The sequence below is a fragment of the Dasypus novemcinctus genome, chromosome 10 (genome assembly GCF_030445035.2).
Source record: "Dasypus novemcinctus isolate mDasNov1 chromosome 10, mDasNov1.1.hap2, whole genome shotgun sequence".
In the NCBI taxonomy this organism is placed as follows: Eukaryota; Metazoa; Chordata; class Mammalia; order Cingulata; family Dasypodidae; genus Dasypus; species Dasypus novemcinctus.
Window position 1 is genome coordinate 86,047,168 of NC_080682.1, and position 20,869 is coordinate 86,068,036.

The following is a 20,869-nucleotide window of genomic DNA, read 5'->3' on the forward strand; positions in this document are numbered from 1 at the left end:
CATATAATCCTTTTTTCTCATGAGAGCCCTTCAGAATTCTTGCCACAATTATCACTCTCTCCACCCACAACCTTCTCTTCTCCAGGGTAAACATTCTCAGTTCCTTTAGTCATTTCTCCTGTGACATGCCTCTGAATGCCCTCTCCATCCTGGTCAATATCCTCGGGACACATTCCTGACAGAGACTATCCCTCTGCCAGTGTGGAGTCCAGAACTCAGCACAGTATCCCAAACATTAATTTCCAGGGCACATTCCAGCCTGGAGCCTCTCTGTTTACGCTTTTCTCTGCTTGCCTTGGGCCCAGGCAGTGGATGATGGAAAGAAGGCTTCTACTTGGCCAGGCCGAGGACATCTTCATATTTGGCAAATCCTGAAATTAAGAACTGTTTTTTGTCTCCTCTCTCCACATCTCCCCCCTCATCCCCCTCAGGATTTCGTATGCACAGTTCTACACACAGCCTTACTGCCAGGGGCTGGTCTTTCCTTTTCTAGGTTATTGCTCTTCCTTACCAGAGAAATTAGCATGAAAAAGCTAGTTCCAGGCCCATAACTTTATTCTATTCCTGCCCTATTATCACATTCTCTGTCCCTGCTCCCCATCTAAACTGATGAAAGTTGAGTCTTTTGACATCACAGTTACTTGTATCAACAGCTGTGATGTCACCACAGAGGATTATTACTTCAGGGAAGAATGGAGGGAGGGGAGTGCAGCTGCTAAGAAAGCTTTGGGTAACACAGAACCTATATTCATGCAAATCTTCACCCAAAAAGCCAGAGTTGGCCTTTCTGCTGACACCCTCTCCCTAGTTCCCATCACTCCCTCCCTTTGTGGGCTAATGGGTTTGGTTTGTGGACTTTGCTCAGGTCTGGGCAAGTGTGGAAGTCCCCTGCTGGCCTGGCATCTGGGCAGGCTGTGGGTTTTATTCATGAGGTCGGTGCTGAATAGAGCTTTTCAGGGAGGGAGTTCAGAGGAGAGTCTGGGAGCCTGGGCGGGACTGTCCCAGATGTGCACAGCCCCTGGGCTAAGAGGGAGCTGGTGTGCAGCCACTTTTCAGCAGGCAAGGGGCAGCGGTTTCGTCAGCCACTCTGAGAAGTCTGTACTTCCTGTCCATAAACCTGAAAGCCCAGGGTTGGGCCTCCCTTGGGAACTCCCTTTTGGCTTTTTGACGTAGAGACCTTGCTACGGAAGTTCACTGTGCAGAGAGGCCCTTGCTGTTTCAGTTGTTTTCATAGTACCCCTAGGCCAAACAAACAAACAAAAACAAACTTAACAGTTTGTTACTTATTAAGTAATTAGGTCTAAATGACTTAGTAGGTATTGATGTCCTAACAACTTAATAACCATTTGAAAAAATATATACACATATATTGAAAGGAAAAACATTTTTATTTTGTTCTTAAATAATCACAACTACTAACGGCATGTGCTAGGCGCTGCACGAGATCTCGAGTCTTGGAATCAGATTGGATATTGCCACTCTCATTTCCTTTCCCACATTGATTTTCATGCAGGACTTGCCTTTTATCACAGCAACTGCTGAAAACCCAGCTTTACAAAGAAATGACATCATTGAAAAAAATGTAGTACCATCTAATGTTGAAACTGTGAACTCACAGGGTGTCTGACAAATGTTGAGTTTGCTGTTGGGTATCTGGCACATGTTGAGTATTCCCTCAAGCAGCACCTCCATGATTTCGTCACTGTGCTCTCAGGCATCTCACTGCACAATTTGAGAACCACGGACCTGCTGTGGCCAAGGAGCACTTGCTTTATTTGAAGGAAGGAAAAAAAGGAAAATTCTCTTCCAAGCCTGACCCTTAAAGGAGGTGGATACAGACCACGGACAGCTGGGTGGACAAACTCCCCTCGTCTGCCGTGTCAGCTCCAGCAGGACTGCATTGCTCTGAGTCTGTGAGCTCTTCCATCCCTAGGTAGCAAAGAATGTTGGGAAAAGGCCAAAGAACAAGAGATGAGTGTGTCTTGTATTTAATTTGTGTTGATTCAGGGCCCCTGAACTAAGTGGTTTAAAGAAAAATGGTATTTTAACATCAAGAATTGGGGGACCAAGCATCAGGCCTTCTACCAATATGCATTTCTAACTCTTTATCTGGATGGATCCGGGCTGCAGGGGTGTAGCTGGGATGGCCAGTAGCTTCCTGTCATTACTGCCATTATAATGGAGACCAAAGAACTTAAGTTCTCTGTAATCAGTTATAGAGTCCAGTGGCAACTTCTCCAGACCCCAGGATCTAACACTATGAAACCCTGGGCAGATTATTTAACCTCTCTGAGCCTCAGTTTCTTCATCCATAAACTAGAGATGACAATGATCTCATGTAATTTTTACAAAGATTAAATGAGGTAAATATAAACATAGAACCAGCAGAACCTGGCCATGTATGCGTGCTTTCTTCTACCTTCCAAAATTGAGGGGCAAAGAGCTTCCCCCCGAAGGGAATTTTAGCCATAGTGACCTGGCCAAGACTTGTATTTTGAGAATTATTCTTTATTTCTCCACCTCAGTAACCTTGCTCTGGGGATCTAATGTTCCCACATCTGCCAAACCCTGTCCTGCATGTTATTTTAAAACTCTTTATTGAATCATAACATACGATATATGTGTCCATCTCAAAAAATTTTAGAGTCTGAACCCATGCAGCCAACACCCAGATCAAGAAATGGAATATTACTGATATCCCAGAATCCTTTTAGTCCCTCCCTTCCTTATGGGTAACCACTGTCCTGACTTCTAATAGCATAGATTTATTTCATGGTTTTCGTATTTTACATGAAGAGGATCATGCAGCATGGTGCCTGTCTCCTTTTAGTCAACACAATGTTTGAGGTATTTATCCGTGTTGTTGCACAGGTTATAGACTTCATTCTCATTGCTGTATAGTATTCCATTATGTAAATATACCATAATTTATTTTCCATTCTATTGTTGATAGACATTTTCAGTTTATAGCTGTTATGCATAGTGCTGCTGTAAACGTTCTCATTCTTGTCTTTTGGTACCCCCATGTGTGTTTTTCAGTGGTGTATACCTAGGAGAGCATTGCTGGGCATATGTTCAGCTTTAGTACTGAACCCAATGTTCTTCCAAAGTCTTGGCATTAATTTACACTCTCACTGTTAGTGTTGGAGAGTTCTAGGTGCTATATATCCTTGCCTACACTAGGTATTTTCTATCTTTTTCATTTTATCCATTCCAGTAGATATATAATGGTAATGCATTGTGGTTATAGTTAGCTTTTCCCGGGTGACTAATGAGGATGAGCACTACCTTGAGGTTGCCTTTTCACTCTCTGTTGGTTTTTTGAACAGAAGTTCTTATTTAATGGAGTCTAATTTATCATTGTGTTTTCCATTATGGTTACCACCTTTTGTGTTGTACTTCAGAAATCTTTGTTTACTTGAAGGTCTCCTTGGCTTTTGCTTATGGTTTTTCCTCTGCTTGCAGTGGCCTACTCTTGTCTTTATCTCCTACAAGTCTTGCAGGACTCGAACCAAATATCACTTCTTTATACCTCTAGAAGCCCTGTCCAACACCCAACCTGTCTACCTCATGAGGTGTCTTTCTCCTTGCTCCAGAGCTCTAAGTTCATAGTTCCGTCACAGCTCTTAGTGCATTGTTCCAGAATCATTACGTTTCTGTCTCAGGGAGGAGAGGGCACTGCTCAAGGGCAAGGACCAGAGTGTAGCACGGAGCCTGGCTGGGGAGAGACCCTCAAAGTGTTCAAGTAATAGGCAACTGTAAGCCTTAGCTGCCTACACATGACTATCTTTTCTCTATTTCTTTCTATAGTGTTTCCCAACTATGTTATTATTATTAATTTTAAAAAAATTTATAGATGCTTTAGATTACATAAATGTTACATAAAAAAATAGGGTATTCCTATATACCTCCCTCCTTCCCCTTCCCACACTTTCCCACATTAACAACACCCTTCATTAGTGTGATTCATTTGTTACAATTATGAACATATATTGAAGCATTGCTACTATAGTTTACGTTCTGTCCTGCACAGTTTTATAGGTTATGACAAAATATATAATGGCCTGTATCCATCATTGCAATGTCATGCAAGACAATTCCAATGTCCTGAAAGTGCCCCCATATTACACCTATTCTTCCCTCTCCCTCCCCTCAGGATTTCTGGTGGCCACTGCCTTTATATCAATGATAAAAATTCTTCAACTGCTAGAATAATAGTAAGTCTATAATAGAATAGTAATGAATCTACTTTAGTCCATTGTTCATTCCCCAGTCTTGAGGATTTTGGGATAGTGATGCCCACTCTGTTTCTAATTGAGAGGGGCTTAAAACCCATGGGACAGATGGACGGAGCTGTCTTGCTTGCAGTTGCAGACACTTGCTGTTCCTTGGGAGGGTGTTGTCCATCACCATCTCCTTGTTAGTTGTCCTGGATGAGTCCAATCAACTGGAGGGTGGGTGTTACAGATTTCCTGAGATTCAGGGTTCAACTGGCACATAGATAGACCAAAGATTTAAGTCACTGGGACATATATTTAACAAGTATAGTGCTAATTATAGGTTCAAATGGAGGGGCAGAAGAGCCATGTGTAGGGAAACTATAAATAAGTCTAACGCGGTTACCCTGGGGAGCATAAATGAAAGTAAGGCCTATTGACCCGGTGCTGAATTCTGAGCTTGCCTGCCCTGCTAGGAGTGTCTGGATGTCTCTAGAGCCCTCAGGAGCCCCTCTGTTTGAGACAGTGTTTACTGTGGCAGTTAATACAGATCAATATGTCAAGCCCTCCCAACCTTTCTTAACCTGTGACCCATTTTGATGAGCATAAGGATCTCCCAGGCAGATGGTAAAATGCAACCCCAAGGGGTTATATTCCCGGTTGAGAATTGCTACCATTTCAGTGTTTGAGGGAGGGGCTGATCAGTCGTGTCCAAAACAGTAGACTTCAGGAAAGGAATTTATTAAGCTCCTAAGAAAGGATCTTTGTATTTAACAATAGGGAAGTTGTTGCAGTCTTTCCAGAGTATAATTTCAGTGGAGTTTTTGGGCTGTGGTCACCTTGCCCTGAATCTTCTGGGTGCTCAGAGTTGTGGCCCCCTTTTGAATTTTCTGAATGTAAGTGGTTGCTGCAGGTAGGTTAGACCCTTCCCTGGGCAGGCTGCTAGGGACCGAAGATGGGCCTGGACAATGGAGCCCAAAGCTGCCCACCCTGTCCACCCTGACCAGGGAGTGTGATAGTGACTGGCAGGGCCTCTCTGAACTGGTGGCAAATGTTTTTCATTCAGAAAATATTTGCCAACTACCTAGTTTGTGTCAAGGACTATCTGAAGCACTTGAGGGTACAACAGTGAGAACAGACAAAAAACCCTAGATGGAGCTTATATAAATATAAAAAATGAGTAGAAAGAAAAGTAATTTGTTAGGTGGCGATGAACTCTATGGAGAAAAAAAGTAAAACAGGAAAAAAGGATATAAATGTGGTAGGGATGGGGTTTTCATTTCTGTAGTGTGGTCAGGGAAGTCCTCACTGAGAAGATGACATCTGGCCAAAGGCCTGAAGGAGGTGAGGGAGCAGGCTTTCTGGAAGGAGTGTGTTCCATGTACAAGGCGGACCAAGTATGAAGGCCCCACGGTAGGAATATGTGCTGCATGTTTGCGGAGATAGCAAGGTGGCTGCAGTGGAGAGAGAGAGGAGGTCAGGGATGTAAAAGGGACTCAGGTGTTGTAGGGCCTTTGAGCGTCAGGGAGCCATGCCAGGGTTTTGAGGAGAGGAATGAATGCTATGATCTGCACTGATGCTGATGGTAGATGAATGTTATAAGAGGTAACTTACTAAAGATTAAACAAGATTCTCGTTTCTCTTTTCTCAGTGAACTAGGAAGCAAGTCAGCTAAAAGAGCCAGGACAAGGGAAGAGATGTTGAGTCTGGGAGTTGGGGAAAAAGCTAAATTCCTGGGCCAAGAGACTTCAAGTGTGTTCCCTCTTGGTTCTGAGTAGGTCTTTCTCTTTATCAATGGCTTCTCGTTGTTCTTTATGTTCTCAGTATAGAAGTGGAGTGTTCTCCCTGTTACACAGATGGGAAAACTGATGTACAGAGACTTTCCCAGCCCTTACTATTTCCCTAGTCTTCCTCTGAGAAAGTGCATCTTGTGGGTAGCGTCTTTTTCTAGAGCAGAGGAGGCATCTGGCCATCATTTAGATTGATTTCAAGTAGATCAGCAAGCCTGGAAGAAGTCAATATTAGGGTCAGGAAAGTACTTGAACTGATTATTTTATAAAGAATGGTCAGAGGCTATTCATGATAGAAGAAATTGGTTAAATAGAGGCTTGGAGGCATGAACATTCCTGGCTTGTACAGGAAATGGCAGCTGGCCAGAGGGAGGCACTGATAGGAGATAGGGCTGTGACCTTTGAATCGTCATCATTATGAAACCTTTCAGGTTCTGCCAGCTGAAGTGGAAGAAGGCAGTGGTCAGCCCTTAGGAGCAGCGTTCTTTGGGGGAGCCAAGCCTCTCTTCTGCCTTTTCCTTTTTCCCAAAATGGTGACAAGTCACTGGGCAAAGTGGGCTCCATCACCTGGCAGAGCTGGATTAGGCTGCTTGGTGAGAAGCCGTCATTCCAGGCTGGCAGAATCAGCAGTTTTTAGATTTTTAAAACTTATCTTGGAAGCCACGAGATTTCCTTTAGCCCAGAATTGCCTAACAGGCCCTCACCCCATTTTAGGCTTTCAGGAAGTGTTTAAACCCAGGTTAAAACCTCCACAGAATCTGTACTGAAGGGGAGAAGGACCAGCTGGCAGGAAGAGGGATTGAAAATGGTTGAGGTTGAAAGCCCAAACTCTCAGAGGGTTTTCTTTAAGGAGGATGGTTGGGAAAGAGGGTATAGGAGTGAGAAATGGACAGTGAAGAGATGGAAAGGGTTAATTTTTTTTCCTGGTCATTATTCAACAACAACAACAAAATATCTTTTCCTTTGGTTGGTTGAGAGCCATTTCTACCTCATAGAGACCTATAAAATCACCTGGTAATCTTCTTTCTGACTCCCTGGCAAAACAAATCTTGGTTCCTCTCCACTAGACCAGGCTTATACTCACCCAGGCATTTTTGCTTGAAGGGTTATTTGGACCTAGAATTGCAGAACCTGGGAATGGAAAAACCTGGAATGGAAAAGAACCAAAGCACAAGTATGCAGAAGCAGCAAGGGAGAAGAGAGGTCTGGCATTTTGAGGGAATTATGGGATAATCTTGAGAAAATCCTTCCTGATGCCCTTTCTAAAGCTTTTGATGTCCACCCAACTAACTTCCTGAGGCTACTTTCTCCCCTTTCCCTTGTAATCCCTTATTTTCTAGGCACAGCAGAGCCAAAGACAAAGTTGTAAGAAATGAATAAGGAAAAGAGGGAAGGAAAAGAGGGGTGAGGCAGGAAAAAGCCAACATGAATGAGATTAATGCAAGTTTTCCAGGAACAACCATTCCTTAGAAACGTGTTAGATGAGATATAATAGGGATCTGGAAGACACTTGTGATGAAAGCCGCCAAGGTAGACAAGGTTGTCTAAAGGGTAAGAGGAAAGGCCTACCACTGGTGGCATTGGTGGCAGCTTCCGCTTTAAAACTCCCTGTATTAGTCACCCAAAGGGGTGCTGATGCAAAATACCAGAAATCGTTTGGTTTTTATAAAGGCTTTTTATTTGGGGTAGGAGCTTACAAATACCAGGTCATAAAGCATAAGTTACTTCCTTGACCAATGTCTATTTCCAATGTCTATTGGAGCAAGATTGCGGCTGACGTCTGCCAGGGTTCAGGCTTCCTGGGTTCCTCTCTTCCCAGGGCTTGCTTCTTTCTGGGTTCAGAGTTCCTCTCTTCCAGTGGCTTGCTTCTGTTTCCTCTGTGTGCTTACTTCCCAGGGCTCCAGCTTAAGACTTCAGCATCAAGCTCCAACATCAAAACCCCAACATCAAAAACCCTTAACTCTGTCCTTTGCCATGCCTTTTATTTGTGAGTCCCCACCCACCAAAGGGTGCCTTACTGGCACAAGAGGTTTACATAATTACTTAATAAAGTAAACCTATGAATCCAATATAATCTAATATGCCCAGAGGGAAAGATCAGTTTACAAACATAATCCAGTATTTCTTTAGGAATTCATCAATAATATCAAACTGCTTCCCTTCTTTGGGTTTTATAGCAGCTGTGACTTTTGGAAGAGAAGGCCAGTGCTAGATAGGAGATATGGCCAGTGCTAGAACTTCTAGGGCCATTTGTAACCCCTTACCTTTGGCTCTTTGCAACCTTCATCATCAATTAAGTCAATCAGCATTTATTTGAGCAGCTTTTATGTGAAGATCTCTCTGCTAAGTACTGAGGGTTGTTCAGAAGACTGAGAAGAAACTAGTTAGCACCTCCCCACAGCTTTCTCAGCCAAGTAGGTACAGAGGGGATAGGGATGTCAGAAGACCAGTGGGATGGCTGAACTTCCTAGGTGAGTCGCTATAGCAAGACTTAGAGCTATTAGTTCAGGCAGAGCTGTAAAGTATAAACAACCCCCTTCCTATCTTAGTCCCATCCAGGGACAATTGCAGGAGAGAACTTTTTTTTAAGCCCACAACCTATTATTTATTTATTTATTTCTAAAGATTTATTTATTTATTTATTTATTTTTCTCCACCCCCCACCCCCACCCTGGTTGTCTGTTCTCTGTGTCTATTTGCTTCGTCTTCCTTGTCCGCTTTTTTTTGTTGTTGTTGTTGTTGTCAACGGCACAGGAATCTGTGTTTCTTTTTTTTGTTGCATCATCTTGTTGTGTCAGTTCTCTGTGTGTGTGGCACCATTCGTGGGCAGGCTGCACTTTCTTTCGTGCTGGACGGCTCTCCTTATGGGGCACACTCCTTCGTGTGGGGCTCCCCTATGTGGGGGACACCCCTGGTGGCAAGGCACTCCTTGCGCACATCAGCACTGCGCATGGGCCAGCTCCACACGGGTCAGGAGGCCCGGGGTTTGAACCGCGGACCCCCCATGTGGTAGACGGACGCCCTAACCACTGGACCAAGTCTGCCGCCTATTTATTTATTTTTTCTTTTTCTTTTTAAGTTATTATCTTTTTTAAAAGATACATAGATCACACAAAATGTTACATTAAAAATATGAGAAGTTCCCGTGTACCCCATTCACCGCACCCCTTACTCCTCCCACATCAACAACAACTTTCATTACTGTGGTACATTCATTGAGTTTGATGAATATATTTTGGAGCACTGCTGCACAGCATGGATTATAGTTTACATTGTGGTTTACACTCTCTCCCAGTCCATTCAGTGGACTCTGTCAGGATGTATAATGTCCTGCATCTGTCCCTGCAATAGGAGAGAACTTTTTGAGAACTCTGGTTCAGATCCTTAAAAGGAACTCATTCTAGTGCCTGCCCTTTCTGAAGCTTGTAGGAACTCTGGGTTATGTGTGTAGGTGGGAAGGAGGGAGAGGTGCAACATGGAGAGAATGAAGCAGGAAGCCTCAAGAAGATAAAAAAGGACCATAGCAGTTTTTCAAGTTCTTTTCTTCATCCATTTCTAGGAGCCCGTTTAGCTCTTTGAGAACCAGGCAGGCAGGTGGTTGTGAGGGGCTGCACCTTTGCTTGTAGTGTGTGGTGGACTTGTCTCCCTCTAGCGTGGAAGGGGGCTTTTCCACAGGGAAGTTAGCAGGGGACCTTCCCTCATTCAGGAAGAACAGGGGCTGAAGTGAGAATTCAGAAGATGAATGAATGCCCCAGATGAGGTTAAGGTCCCATGGAGAGAAGGATCATCTGATTTAGGCACAGTTGTTAAGCCTTGGAGTATGAGCACCAGTGTTGGTTGTGAGAGTCTCAGAGGAAGAACTTAAAACCTGCTCTCTGGGGTTGCTGCCAGCCATCCTATCTCTGTGGCCAGGGCCTGGGGAGGAGAGGAGGGAGTCAGTAAGGAGGTGAAGCCTGTCTCAGTAGGGATTTGCCTACTCAGTAGGATGAATAGACCGGCTTGACCTCGGGGGCAGTCAGACTACAGCAGCTGCATCTTGGCTGTAACCCAGTCCTTATAGCAGACACGAAAGTTCCCCTTTCCCACCTTTTCCTTCCCTTCTGGCTACTTCCTAAGCTCCCACTTCCACATGACCAGATTGGTTAGAAAACTAGTGGAATGTCTGTGTGAGCAGAAATTCTCTCACCTGGTTTAGAGATTTCCTTTGTCAGGTATGGTGACTTCTTACCTGGACTAGTGAAGCAGAATGCTTAGCAGTGTTTGTGTTTCCTCTCATTGGCAACTGAAACCCCAACAGATTGGGAGGTTTCCATCCAAATGCTTATATCTGTTTCTCATTACTCTCAGGGTTCAAATGTCTTTTTTCAGGGGCAAGGCATACTGTCAAGTCTACAGAAGCACCAAATGTACATTTAAAAATGTCACCTAAACTAGGGAACAGGTTTTGGCTCTAGCATGGAAAGGTTCATTCTTAGACACTCAGCACTTCTCAGAAAATGTTTCTTCAGAGATTGACCTCTAACTGGTGACCTTTTTGGACCTTGGGGAGAGGCATCTCTGGATGGGGTGATGGAATTGGGTTGAGGGAGAAGGAGCACTCAGAGGGCTGGGAGAGAGCTGCAAGACAAAGACTGGTTGGAGCAAAAGCAGGGAGCCTTGCATGGGGTCTTTCCTCCAGTGGCAGTAAGGAGAATAGATGGTGGTTTTCAAGCAGCCATGAAGTGGTGCCTTGCCGTAGAACAGGCTCTTTTTTCTTGCCCTGCTGAGACTTAGCCATCCTGGAGGTTTTGTGTGGCTGCTGCCTCCTAACCCCCCCACAACTGGCTATCTGAAGTGAAGATGGGGATTCTCTGTCTGAATGCTAAAATCACTTCTCCTTTTATGGCCTTTAACTGATTGGATGATACTGCTGATGTCAGTCTCCTCAGTTGATTGTAGATGAAATCAGCCATCTATGCAATTAACTCACTGATGATTAAAGTCCATGATCATCATTTTACAGTTAGCCCGCTGCTTGCTTGACCAAACAAGTGGGCATAATTACCTGGCTGAGTTGACACACTCACCATCACGGGGTCTCTTCTACCCAGCTCTGGTCAACTGTTGCCAAAAGTAAGTGTGGGCAGCGATGGCAGAATTCCTCATTTTCCAAGAGAAGCCAGAATCTGAATTTTTATTGTACTCACCCATTTTTTAAACGTTTGACAACTCATTCAAATTAAAGAAAGAAAAGGGCAAATGATGCATGTCTTCCTGTATACCACCAGATTCAGACCAAAAACATTTGACTTCTGATATAAACTCTTCTTCCCAGGAGTTGGGAAGTGAGGAAAAGGTGAGGAAAGAGGTGGTTAGCAACCTGGGGTGGGTGACAGGGAGAGTTGTTTTGAGGTACAAAAGCCCTGAGTACCCCGGGAAACTGAAGAAACCTTTGGATGAGACATTGAGAATGCTTTCACGGGAGGGATCCAGTGATACAGCTGTTCCTTTGTCACTGTGGTTCCGTGGTTCTGTGAAGCTACAAGAAGCTAAGGGGTGCCAGGAGGAGGAGGGGCCCAGTGTCCTCCTCTCGTCCTCTGACAGCTGGGCAAACTCTTGGGAAGATAGTGAATGGTGACCCTTCACACCTTTCAGTTCCTCAGAGAACATGCTAGAGGTACAGGTTTTCACATGTAAGTGTGTGTAAGGCTGGCCTAAAGTGCTTATTACAAATGTAAATTCCTAGACTCTGTGCCCACAGGTTCTCAGTCAGAAGACGGGGGAAGGTGGGGGACTCTGTTTTTAACAGGCATCCCAGTTGATATGAAGGAAAGTAAATGTCCTGTGGAGTCAGATTGAATCGTGTCCACGTTCTGCCCTGCCCCTTCATGGGATGAGTGATTTTGAGCCAGTCACCTAATCTCTCTGAACCTGAGTTTCCTGATTGGGAAAATGGTGCTATAATATCAGTACCTCATAGAATAGGAGGATTGAATTAGAAGACCATGGAGAGCAAGCAGTACACAGTCCTGGCTGAACACTGGGTCGCTGGCACAGGCTGTTTCTGCTGTGTGACTTTGGGCAAGCTCTTTAACTGCTGTTTCCTCAGTAAAGTACATAGGGTTGTTATAGGATTAAATGATTTGATACATGTGAAATACTTAATTATTTTAGCTATTATAATTACAAGCATATATTGTGCTTGTGTTATTGTGCTTCACAGATACTGTGTATTTTTATGAATTAAAGATTTGTGGCAACCCTGTGTTGTCGAGCAAGTCTGTGCCATTTTTCCAACAGCATGTACTCATTTCATGTCCTTATGTCACATTTTGTTGATTCTCACAATATTTCAAACTCTTTCATTATTCTTATATGGTGAAGATAGTAAGAGAACTAAAATTAGAAGTGGAGCCTGAAGATGTGCCTGAATTACTGCAATCTCAGGATAAGACTTCAACAGATGAGGAGTTGCTTCTTATGGATAAGCAAAAAAAGTGGTTTCTTAAGATGGAATTTACTCCTGGTGAAGATGCTGTGAACACTGTTGAAATGACAGCAAAGGACTTAGAATATAGCCATATCTTGGAGATGTTGTGAATTTAGTTTCAGACCACTGCTATAAAGTGAATATCTCAAAAAAAGGAGTCATATGAGTTCTTGGTTTCCCAGTGCATAAAAAAAGTTATGGGGAAACGGACTTGGCCCAGTGGTTAGGGCGTCCGTCTACCACATGGGAGGTCCGCAGTTCAAACCCCGGGCCTCCTTGACCCGTGTGGAGCTGGCCCATGTGCAGTGCTGATGCGCACAAGGAGTGCCCTGCCACACAGGGGTGTCCCCCGCGTAGGGGAGCCCCACGCGCAAGGAGTGCACCCCCTAAGGAGAGCCGCCCAGCGCGAAAGAAAGTGCAGCCTGCCCAGGAATGGCGCTGCCCACACTTCCCGTGCCGCTGACGACAACAGAAGCAGACAAAGAAACAAGACGCAGCAAATAGACACTGAGAACAGACAACCGGGGTGGGGAGGGGGGGGGATTAAATAAATAAATCTTTGGAAAAAAAAAAAGTTATGCTTATACTATACTGTAGCCTATTAAGTGTCCAATAGCATTATGTCCAAAAAGCAGTGTACATATCTTAGTTAAAATGTGACACAGAGACAAGAAGTAGGCACATGCTGTTGGAAAAATGGTGCTGACAGACTTGCTCAACGCAGGGTTGCACAAACCTTCAATTTGTAAAAAACACATTATCTGCAAAATGCAATAAAATGAGGTATTACATAAACTTAAGCTGCTAAAGCAGTACTAGGGTTTGAGAGGATTGGCTCCAGTTTTGAAAGAAGTTCTTCTGCGGGTAAAATGCTTTCAAACAGCATTGCATGCTATTGAGAAGTCTTTCGTGATAGGAAGAGTCAATCGAGAGAGCAAACTTTATGGTTATTTTAAGAAATTGTTACAGCCACCCCAGCCTTCAGCAACCACCACCCTGATTAGTCAGCCGCTGTCAACATCAAGGCAAGACCCTCTACCAGCAAAAAGATTACGATTTGCTAAAGGCTCAGATGATGGTTAGCAATTTTTATCAATAAAATATTTTTAATTAAGGTATGTACATTGCTTTTTTTAGACGTAATGCTATTGTACACTTAGTAGACAACAGGGTAGTGTTAACATAATTTTTATAAGCACTGGGAAGCCAAAAAATTTGTGACTCACTTTATTGTGATTGCTTTATTGTGGTGGTCTGGAACCAAATCTACAATGTCTCTGAGTTCTGCCTGTGTATAAAGAATCTGCCAGCATGTCTCATAAGAAGTGCTGCTTTGTTTCCTTAGGCTCTTTTATTCTGGGTAACAGATTAGTCTGTAATTCAAATGCCACCTTTCTATGAGGCCTTTCTAGAGTTCACTTTTTACTTGTTTTCTCTCCCTTTAGAGTTGGCTCCTCTAAGGCAGGGTCCGTGTCTGTCCATTTTATACCTCCAGCACCTTACACAGTGCCTGGCATAGAATAAATGGATCGACTGGTGATACTAGGGAGTCTGAAAGTGACTCTAGCTAGGGAATGGAGAGGATGTCTTCCGAATCCAGGAAAGTATAATCTGGAAGAAAAAAACAATTTTTAAGCTTTTGTCTGCCAGGCATAGCAATTATATGAGGTAGGCTTGTATCATCATTATCATCACTGCCATCCTTACTGAGAAAGTGACTCACTTGTACAAGGTCATATAACTAGGAGTTGACAGAGGTACAGTTGGATCCAGTCACCTGACTCCGAAGTCAGGTGTTCTTCCCACTGCACCTCAAGTGCCTGGGACTGAGGTCCCTGTCTCAATCCCAGGTTTGTAGAAAAGTTCTTGTTCCAGAAGTACCGTATTACGTTCCTTTCTCTGGATTGTAACTCTTCAGGTAGTTGTCTATAATTTGTCAGAGCTGGGTTTTTGAGCAACTCATGATTGGCTGTAAATGTTAACTGAAGAATTTCATTTTTCAAATATGTAGTTTCTGCCTGTCCTTTGCCATTGATGGGCCTGGGGATTAGTGAAGCTAATTCCCCTGGCTTCCTGCCCTATTCCCAGTGGACATTTCCTCTGCTTCGGTGCTCTTTTTCTCCTTGTAGCCTGAATAGTCAAGATAGCAGGCTGAAACACAGATGAAAGCTTAGGACTGTTCTTAGGGCACTGAGAGAAGCAGTGCCCACCAAGAAACCAGCTACAGAGAGAGTGCTCAAGCCTGAGCTTCAGGTATAAAGGGTTAGGTAGTCTGACCTTCAGCTTCTTATGCCCCCAAATTATTCCCTGAATATTTTAGACCTGGCCTAGCGAGAGCAGTTGTGGGGAAAAGGAACGGTGAGTTGGCATCTCTGTTCTTCTGACCTCATGGGCCCTTCTTGGGTCCTCAGCAGTGCCTGCCCAAGATGCCTGAATTCCCAGGCCACTTGTGAGAATGGCAGCTGTGCTCTTGCAGAAGTGTGACTTAGGGTCCCTGCCATGGGCCTGGGAGCAGATTTGATTTGTTCCTCTCTTGGTTACATCTTCATAGGACTTTTTTTTTTTTGATCCACCTACATGTTAGAGTCAGCTACATTTTTCCTTTTTACTAAGTTGGCTCTCTGTTCTCATATACCACCATATAATAACATTTCAAAGCAGTGGGTCCATCCCTTAGATTGGAAATTCAGAGAAAGAAAGAATATTTTTTCCTTGTATTCTTTTAAAATATTTCAGTTTCTGGCCTTTCCCCATATCTTCTGTCCTTTCCTTGAGGGTCTGCCTGGGAGCTGCTAGAGCAGGTCCAGTATTGTTTTGATGGGCAGTGGTGGTTATTGTGAGGCCATCATGGACACAGTTGAAAGCTAATGCTTAGCAAGTTGATTTCTTGTAGCACTGTGCTCCCTGGGGACCTTGGGTACAGGCCTGGGAAAGCTTCCAGGGCTACCTTTTCTCTTCCTTCTTACTGCATTACACACACAGCCATATATCAAATACTCAGTCCTGGGCTTGTGCAGGTGGAAAGTATTTGACCAAAGTCAGTGTACATAGATGTCCTAGCACAGTGCCAAGCTTGGCTAACAATAGTAATAGTGGTAGTGATAGCAGTAGTAGTAATAGTAATAAATGAATAATTACCAACATTATGCTACGTACATAAGTTTATAAAGATTTTTTTCCCCATCATTGACTTTTTCGGTCCTAATGGCAATGCTTAAAGGTCAACAGGTAGAGAAAAATTATCTCTACCCTCTGAAGGATAAAAGTGAGCCTGAGCTTTGGTTTCCTTTTTCCAAAAGCTTCTGTAGTATTTGCCTTCGAGGAGCCTTTCAGTGCTATCTCACCCTCACCATCAGGTAATCACCTTTGTTCCTACTAGCTGCGTCCTCACTTTCATTTCTTTTTTTTTTTTAATATATTTTTTATTCATTTTTAAAAGATAAATAGATCACACAAAGTGTTACATTAAAAAATATATAGGGGATTCCCATATGCCCCACTCCCCACACTCCCCCACATTTTCCACATCAACAACTTCCTGCATCAGTGTGACACATTCATTACAATTGATGAATACACCCTGGAGCACTGCTGCACAGCATGGACTGTAGTTCACATTGTAGTCTACACTCTCTCCCAGTCCATGCAGGGGTTATGGCAGGATATATGATGTCCTGCATCTGTCCCTGAGCTATCATTCAGGACAACTCCACGTCCTGAAAATGCCCCCATATACATCTCTTTCCCTCTTCCTGCCTTCAGCAACTCCAGTAGCCACTGAAATGATACAATTTCTTCCATTGCTAGAATCACAATAATTCTATGGTAGAATACCAGTAAGTCCACTCTAGTCCATATTTTATTCCCCAATCTTGGGAACTCTGGATGGTGATGTCCATTCTCCCTCTTAATTGAGAGGGGGCTTCTCTCCCACATGGCCGATGGATGGAATCTCCTGCTTGCAGTTGTAGGCTCTCTCGGTTCCTTGGTGTGGTGGTTGTCCATCCTCATCTCCTTGTTAGCTGTCTTGAGTGAGTCCAATGACCTGGAGAGTAGATGTTGCAACTCTGCCAAGGCTCAAGGGCCCAGCTGGCACGCTGCTTCCTCCCTTATGCTTGTGTTATTTCTCGTAACTGCTCTCCAAGGCACTTAAAATTTCTTTTTCCCTGTGTTCTTTTAATTTTGAAATAATTTCAAATGTACAAAAAAGTTGCAAAAATAATACAAAACAATATAGAGAACTCCAGTATACCTCCTACTCAGGTGCCCAGGTTTACCAACTTTTCACATTTTGCCACATGTTAAATCATTTCATCCATCCATCCATCCATCTATCCATCCATCCAATTTTCTAAACATCTGAGAGTAGGTTGCATATATCATGCTCTTTAAAACTTAGTATTTTCAAGTATATTTCCTAGGAAGAATATTCATTTATGCAACACATTAATTATAGTTAACAAGTTCAGAAAATTTGACATTGATATAAAGTGTATAGTCTATATTCTATTTTTCAATAGTCCCAATATTGTCCTTCTGTTTGCCTTTTTTAAAAGTATCTTTATTGAGATATAATTCACATTTTATAAAATTTGCCCATTTAGAGCCCTATATGATGATATGTATGTTTTGTAAATTCATAAATTTACAATACACTTGTTTATGTATATTCATGTATGAATGATAAACTTCAATAAAAAAGTTTTTTAAAAAACCGTGAATAAATTCCCATTGTTAAAGCCAAAAAAAAATTTTTGGACCCATTTAAAATATACAATCGGGAGGAAGAGATGAGATGTGGAGGCGTTTTCGGGACGTGAAGTTGTCCTGGATAGTGCTTCACGGACAATTACGGGACATTTGTAGATCCCCCCAGGGCCCACTGGATGGAACGTGAGAGAGTCTGGGCTATGATGTGGACCATTGACTAGGGGTGCAGTGATGCTCAGAGATGAACTTACCAGGTGCAGTGGATGTGTCATGATGATGGGAGAGAGTGTTGCTGTGGGGGGAATGGGGGGCGGGGCGGTGGGGTTGAATGGGACCTCATATTTTTTTTAATGTAATTTAAAAATAATAAATAAATAATTTTAAAAAATTCAATAGTTTTTAATACGTTCAGAGTTGTACAGCCATTACCACCACTTCCAGAACATCTTTATCACCTCAAAAAAAAACCACTCCAAAAAAAATAAAAACAAAACAAGAAAACAAACAACATACATATATAAAAGAAAAACAAATAAATCAAAAGAAAAAACCACTCTAGCTCTCACTGCAGTAACTCTCTGTTCCCCAACCCTCACCCTAGCCCTAGGCTTTCTGTTTAGATGTACCCATTTTGAACATTTCATATCAATGGAATCAGATAATATGTGGTATTTTGTGACTGCCTTCTTTCACTTATCATACTGGTTTTTTAAAATAGTTATTGTACATTTTTAAAAAAGATTTATTTATTTTTTTATTCCCCCCCCCCACCCTGGTTGTCTGTTCTCTTGTGTCTATCTGCTGTGTCTTCTTCTTTGTCCGCTTCTGTTGTTGTCAGCGGCACGGGAATCTGTGTTTCTTTTTGTTGTGTCATCTTGTTGTGTCAGCTTTTTGTGTGTGTGGCACCATTCCTGGGCAGGCTGCACTTTCTTTTGCACTGGGCGGCTCTCCTTACGGGGCACACTCCTTGCGCGTGGGGCTCCCCTACGCGGGGGACACCCCTGTGTGGAGGGCACTCCTTGCGTGCATCAGCACTGCACATGGGCCAGCTGCACACGGGTCAAGGAGGCCCAACCCTGGGCCTCCCATGTGGTAGATGGACGCCCTAACTACTGGGCCAAGTCTGTCACCTATCATACTGTTTTCAAGGCCCATATATATTGTAGAATGAATAAATGCTTCATTCTTTTTTATTGCCAAATAGTATTTCAGTGTATGGATATACCACATTTTGTTTATCCCATCCATCAGTTAATGGTCACTTGGATTGTTTCTACTTTTTGGCTGTTGTGAATGGTGAATGCTGTTATGGACATTGGTGAACAAGAATTTGCGTGGACACATGATCTCTTATACCTAGGAGTGGAATTGCCGAGTCATATGGTAGCTCTGTGTTTAACTTTGTAGGAAACTGCCAAACTGTTTTCCAAAGAGGCTGTACCATTTTACTATTCTACCAACAATGTATGAGGGTTTTAATTTCTTCATTTCCTCTATAGTTATTGTTTTCATCTCTCTTTTTTTAAATACCCTTCCTAATGGGTGTGAAGTGGTATCTCATTGTGGTTTTGATTTTCATTCCCTGAATGACTAATGATGTTGAGCTTCAATTCATGTATTTATTGGCCAATTTTATAACTTTGGAGAAATGTCTATTTAAGGCCTTTGCCCATATTTTAAATTTGGTTAATTTTATTGAGTTATAAGAGTTCTTTATATGCTCTGGTTACAAGTTCCTTAGCAGACATATGACTTAAAAATATTTTCTCCCATTCTGTGGATTTTCTTTTCACTTTCTTAATGGTATTGTTCATAATACGAAAGCTTTTCATTTTATGTAGTCCAATTAATCTTTTTTCTTTTGTCGTTTGTGCTTTTGGTGTTCTAAGACACCATTGCCTAATCAAAATAACAAAGATTTACTCCATGTTTTCTTCTAAACTTTGCTTTTGTAGTTTTAATTCTGATATTTAGGTCTATGATCCATTTTGTTTTAATTTTTGCATATGATGTGAGGTACAGGTACTAGTTAATTCTTTAGTATAAGAAATTCAGTTGTCTTAGCACTATTTGTTGAAAAGACTGTTCTTTCCCCCATTGAATTGTCTTGGCATCCTTGTTGAAAATCAATTAACTGTAAACGTATAGGTTTATTTCTGGACTCTCCATTCTATTTCATTGATCTCTCTGTTCTTACGCCAGCGCCATAATCTTGATTACTGAAGCTTTGTAGTATGCTTTGAAATAGGGAAGCCTGAGTCTTCCAACTTTATTCTTTTTCAAGATTTTTTGGCTGTTCTGGGTCCCTTGCATTCCCATAAAATTTTAGGGTCAGCTTGTCAATTTCTGCAAAGAAGCCAGCTGGGATTTTGATAGGGATTGTGTCGAATCTGTAAATCAATTTGGGGAGTATTCCTATCCTAACAAATATTATGACTTTTGATTCACGAACATGAGATGTATGTATTTCCATTTATTTAAATCTTCTTATAAATAATTTCTTTCAGTGATGTTTTGAAGTTTTTCAGTGTATAAGTCTAGCACTTCTTACGTTAAATCTGCATAAATTCTTAAATTTTAACCTTGTTCTCTCTTTCATTATTTTGGCATAAAATAGTGTTCTCTAAAGGATAGTTCTTTTACTAGTGGTGATATATTAGCTAACTTTATAGGGTACATAAACAAATTGTATAAATATGTAAATGTATTAATGTATATCAATTTTATTTTAATGGATTTTAGAAAAAACATGAGTTTCACTTCTGGCTCACAATTTCATAGTGTCTGCTTAAATGTCATTTTATCAAAATGATCTTTCCTGAATATCCTATTTAAAATAACACACCCTCTTCACTCTCTTTCCCTTTCCCTTGACTTGCATTGTTTTTTCTTCATAGCACTTATCATCACCTTCCATACTGTACACAGAAATACACTTATGTATTGCACACATGTGATCCATGTAGGCACATATGTATGTATGCTTATTTTTTTTTGTCTCTCTCCACCAGGAGTTCCATGAGGACAGAAACTTTGTTTTATTCTTTGCTGTATGACAGTGCCAGGGACATGGGCACTCAGTAAATATTTGTTGACTGAATGAATGATTTAAGTCATTAAAAGAGTAAGTCAGTTTCAACTTGACTTAAAGAAAAACATTGACTAAATAGTGGTTTAGGAGTATAAAATATGGCAAGAATCATAAAGACTGATGGAAAAATAGAAATTTGGGGACCCGTAGCTTAAGAAATGAGGAGAGGTAGGAGTTTCTTTCATTCTCTCTGAAATGATAAGTTATTTGTTACCTCATAGACTCTTCCCCACCCCAGGTCAGGAGTCCCTAGAGGCCCTTAAATTGTAACACGTGGAATTAAACATGTGTAGGAAAGAATAAACATAATGAAAGGGAGAACACCCGGGAAGGACATCTGGAACTTGGTCTGTCATCTGGAGGATGTTTGAGGTACTTTGGGCGGTCTCGAGCAACTTGGCTTACAGACCTTCTCTTTGCAGGGCTCTGGGTTTGCAGAGAGCCGAAATGACCATGACTGCCAACAAGAACGCCAGCATCACCCACGGAGCCCGAGGCACTAAGGCCCCGCAGGGGACTCTGAGCAGGTGAGCAGGGGGACACTGCTGGGAGAGTGCTGTTCACCCGAGGGTGGTATCAAGGGACAATCAAG

The 20,869-nt window shown here is 42.4% G+C and overlaps 1 protein-coding gene across 8 annotated transcripts in view; it reads left to right on the forward strand.

Moving 5' to 3' along the window:
* Positions 1 to 20,869, forward strand: part of DENND2B (DENN domain containing 2B) — a 190,305-nt gene that overhangs the window by 107,295 nt on the left and 62,141 nt on the right. For all 8 annotated transcript variants that reach the window (XM_058305778.1, XM_058305782.1, XM_071218219.1 and 5 more), the window contains one exon: positions 20,700 to 20,804. In XM_058305778.1, the coding sequence (XP_058161761.1) occupies positions 20,700 to 20,804 (105 nt within the window). The remainder of the gene's footprint in view (positions 1 to 20,699; positions 20,805 to 20,869) is intronic.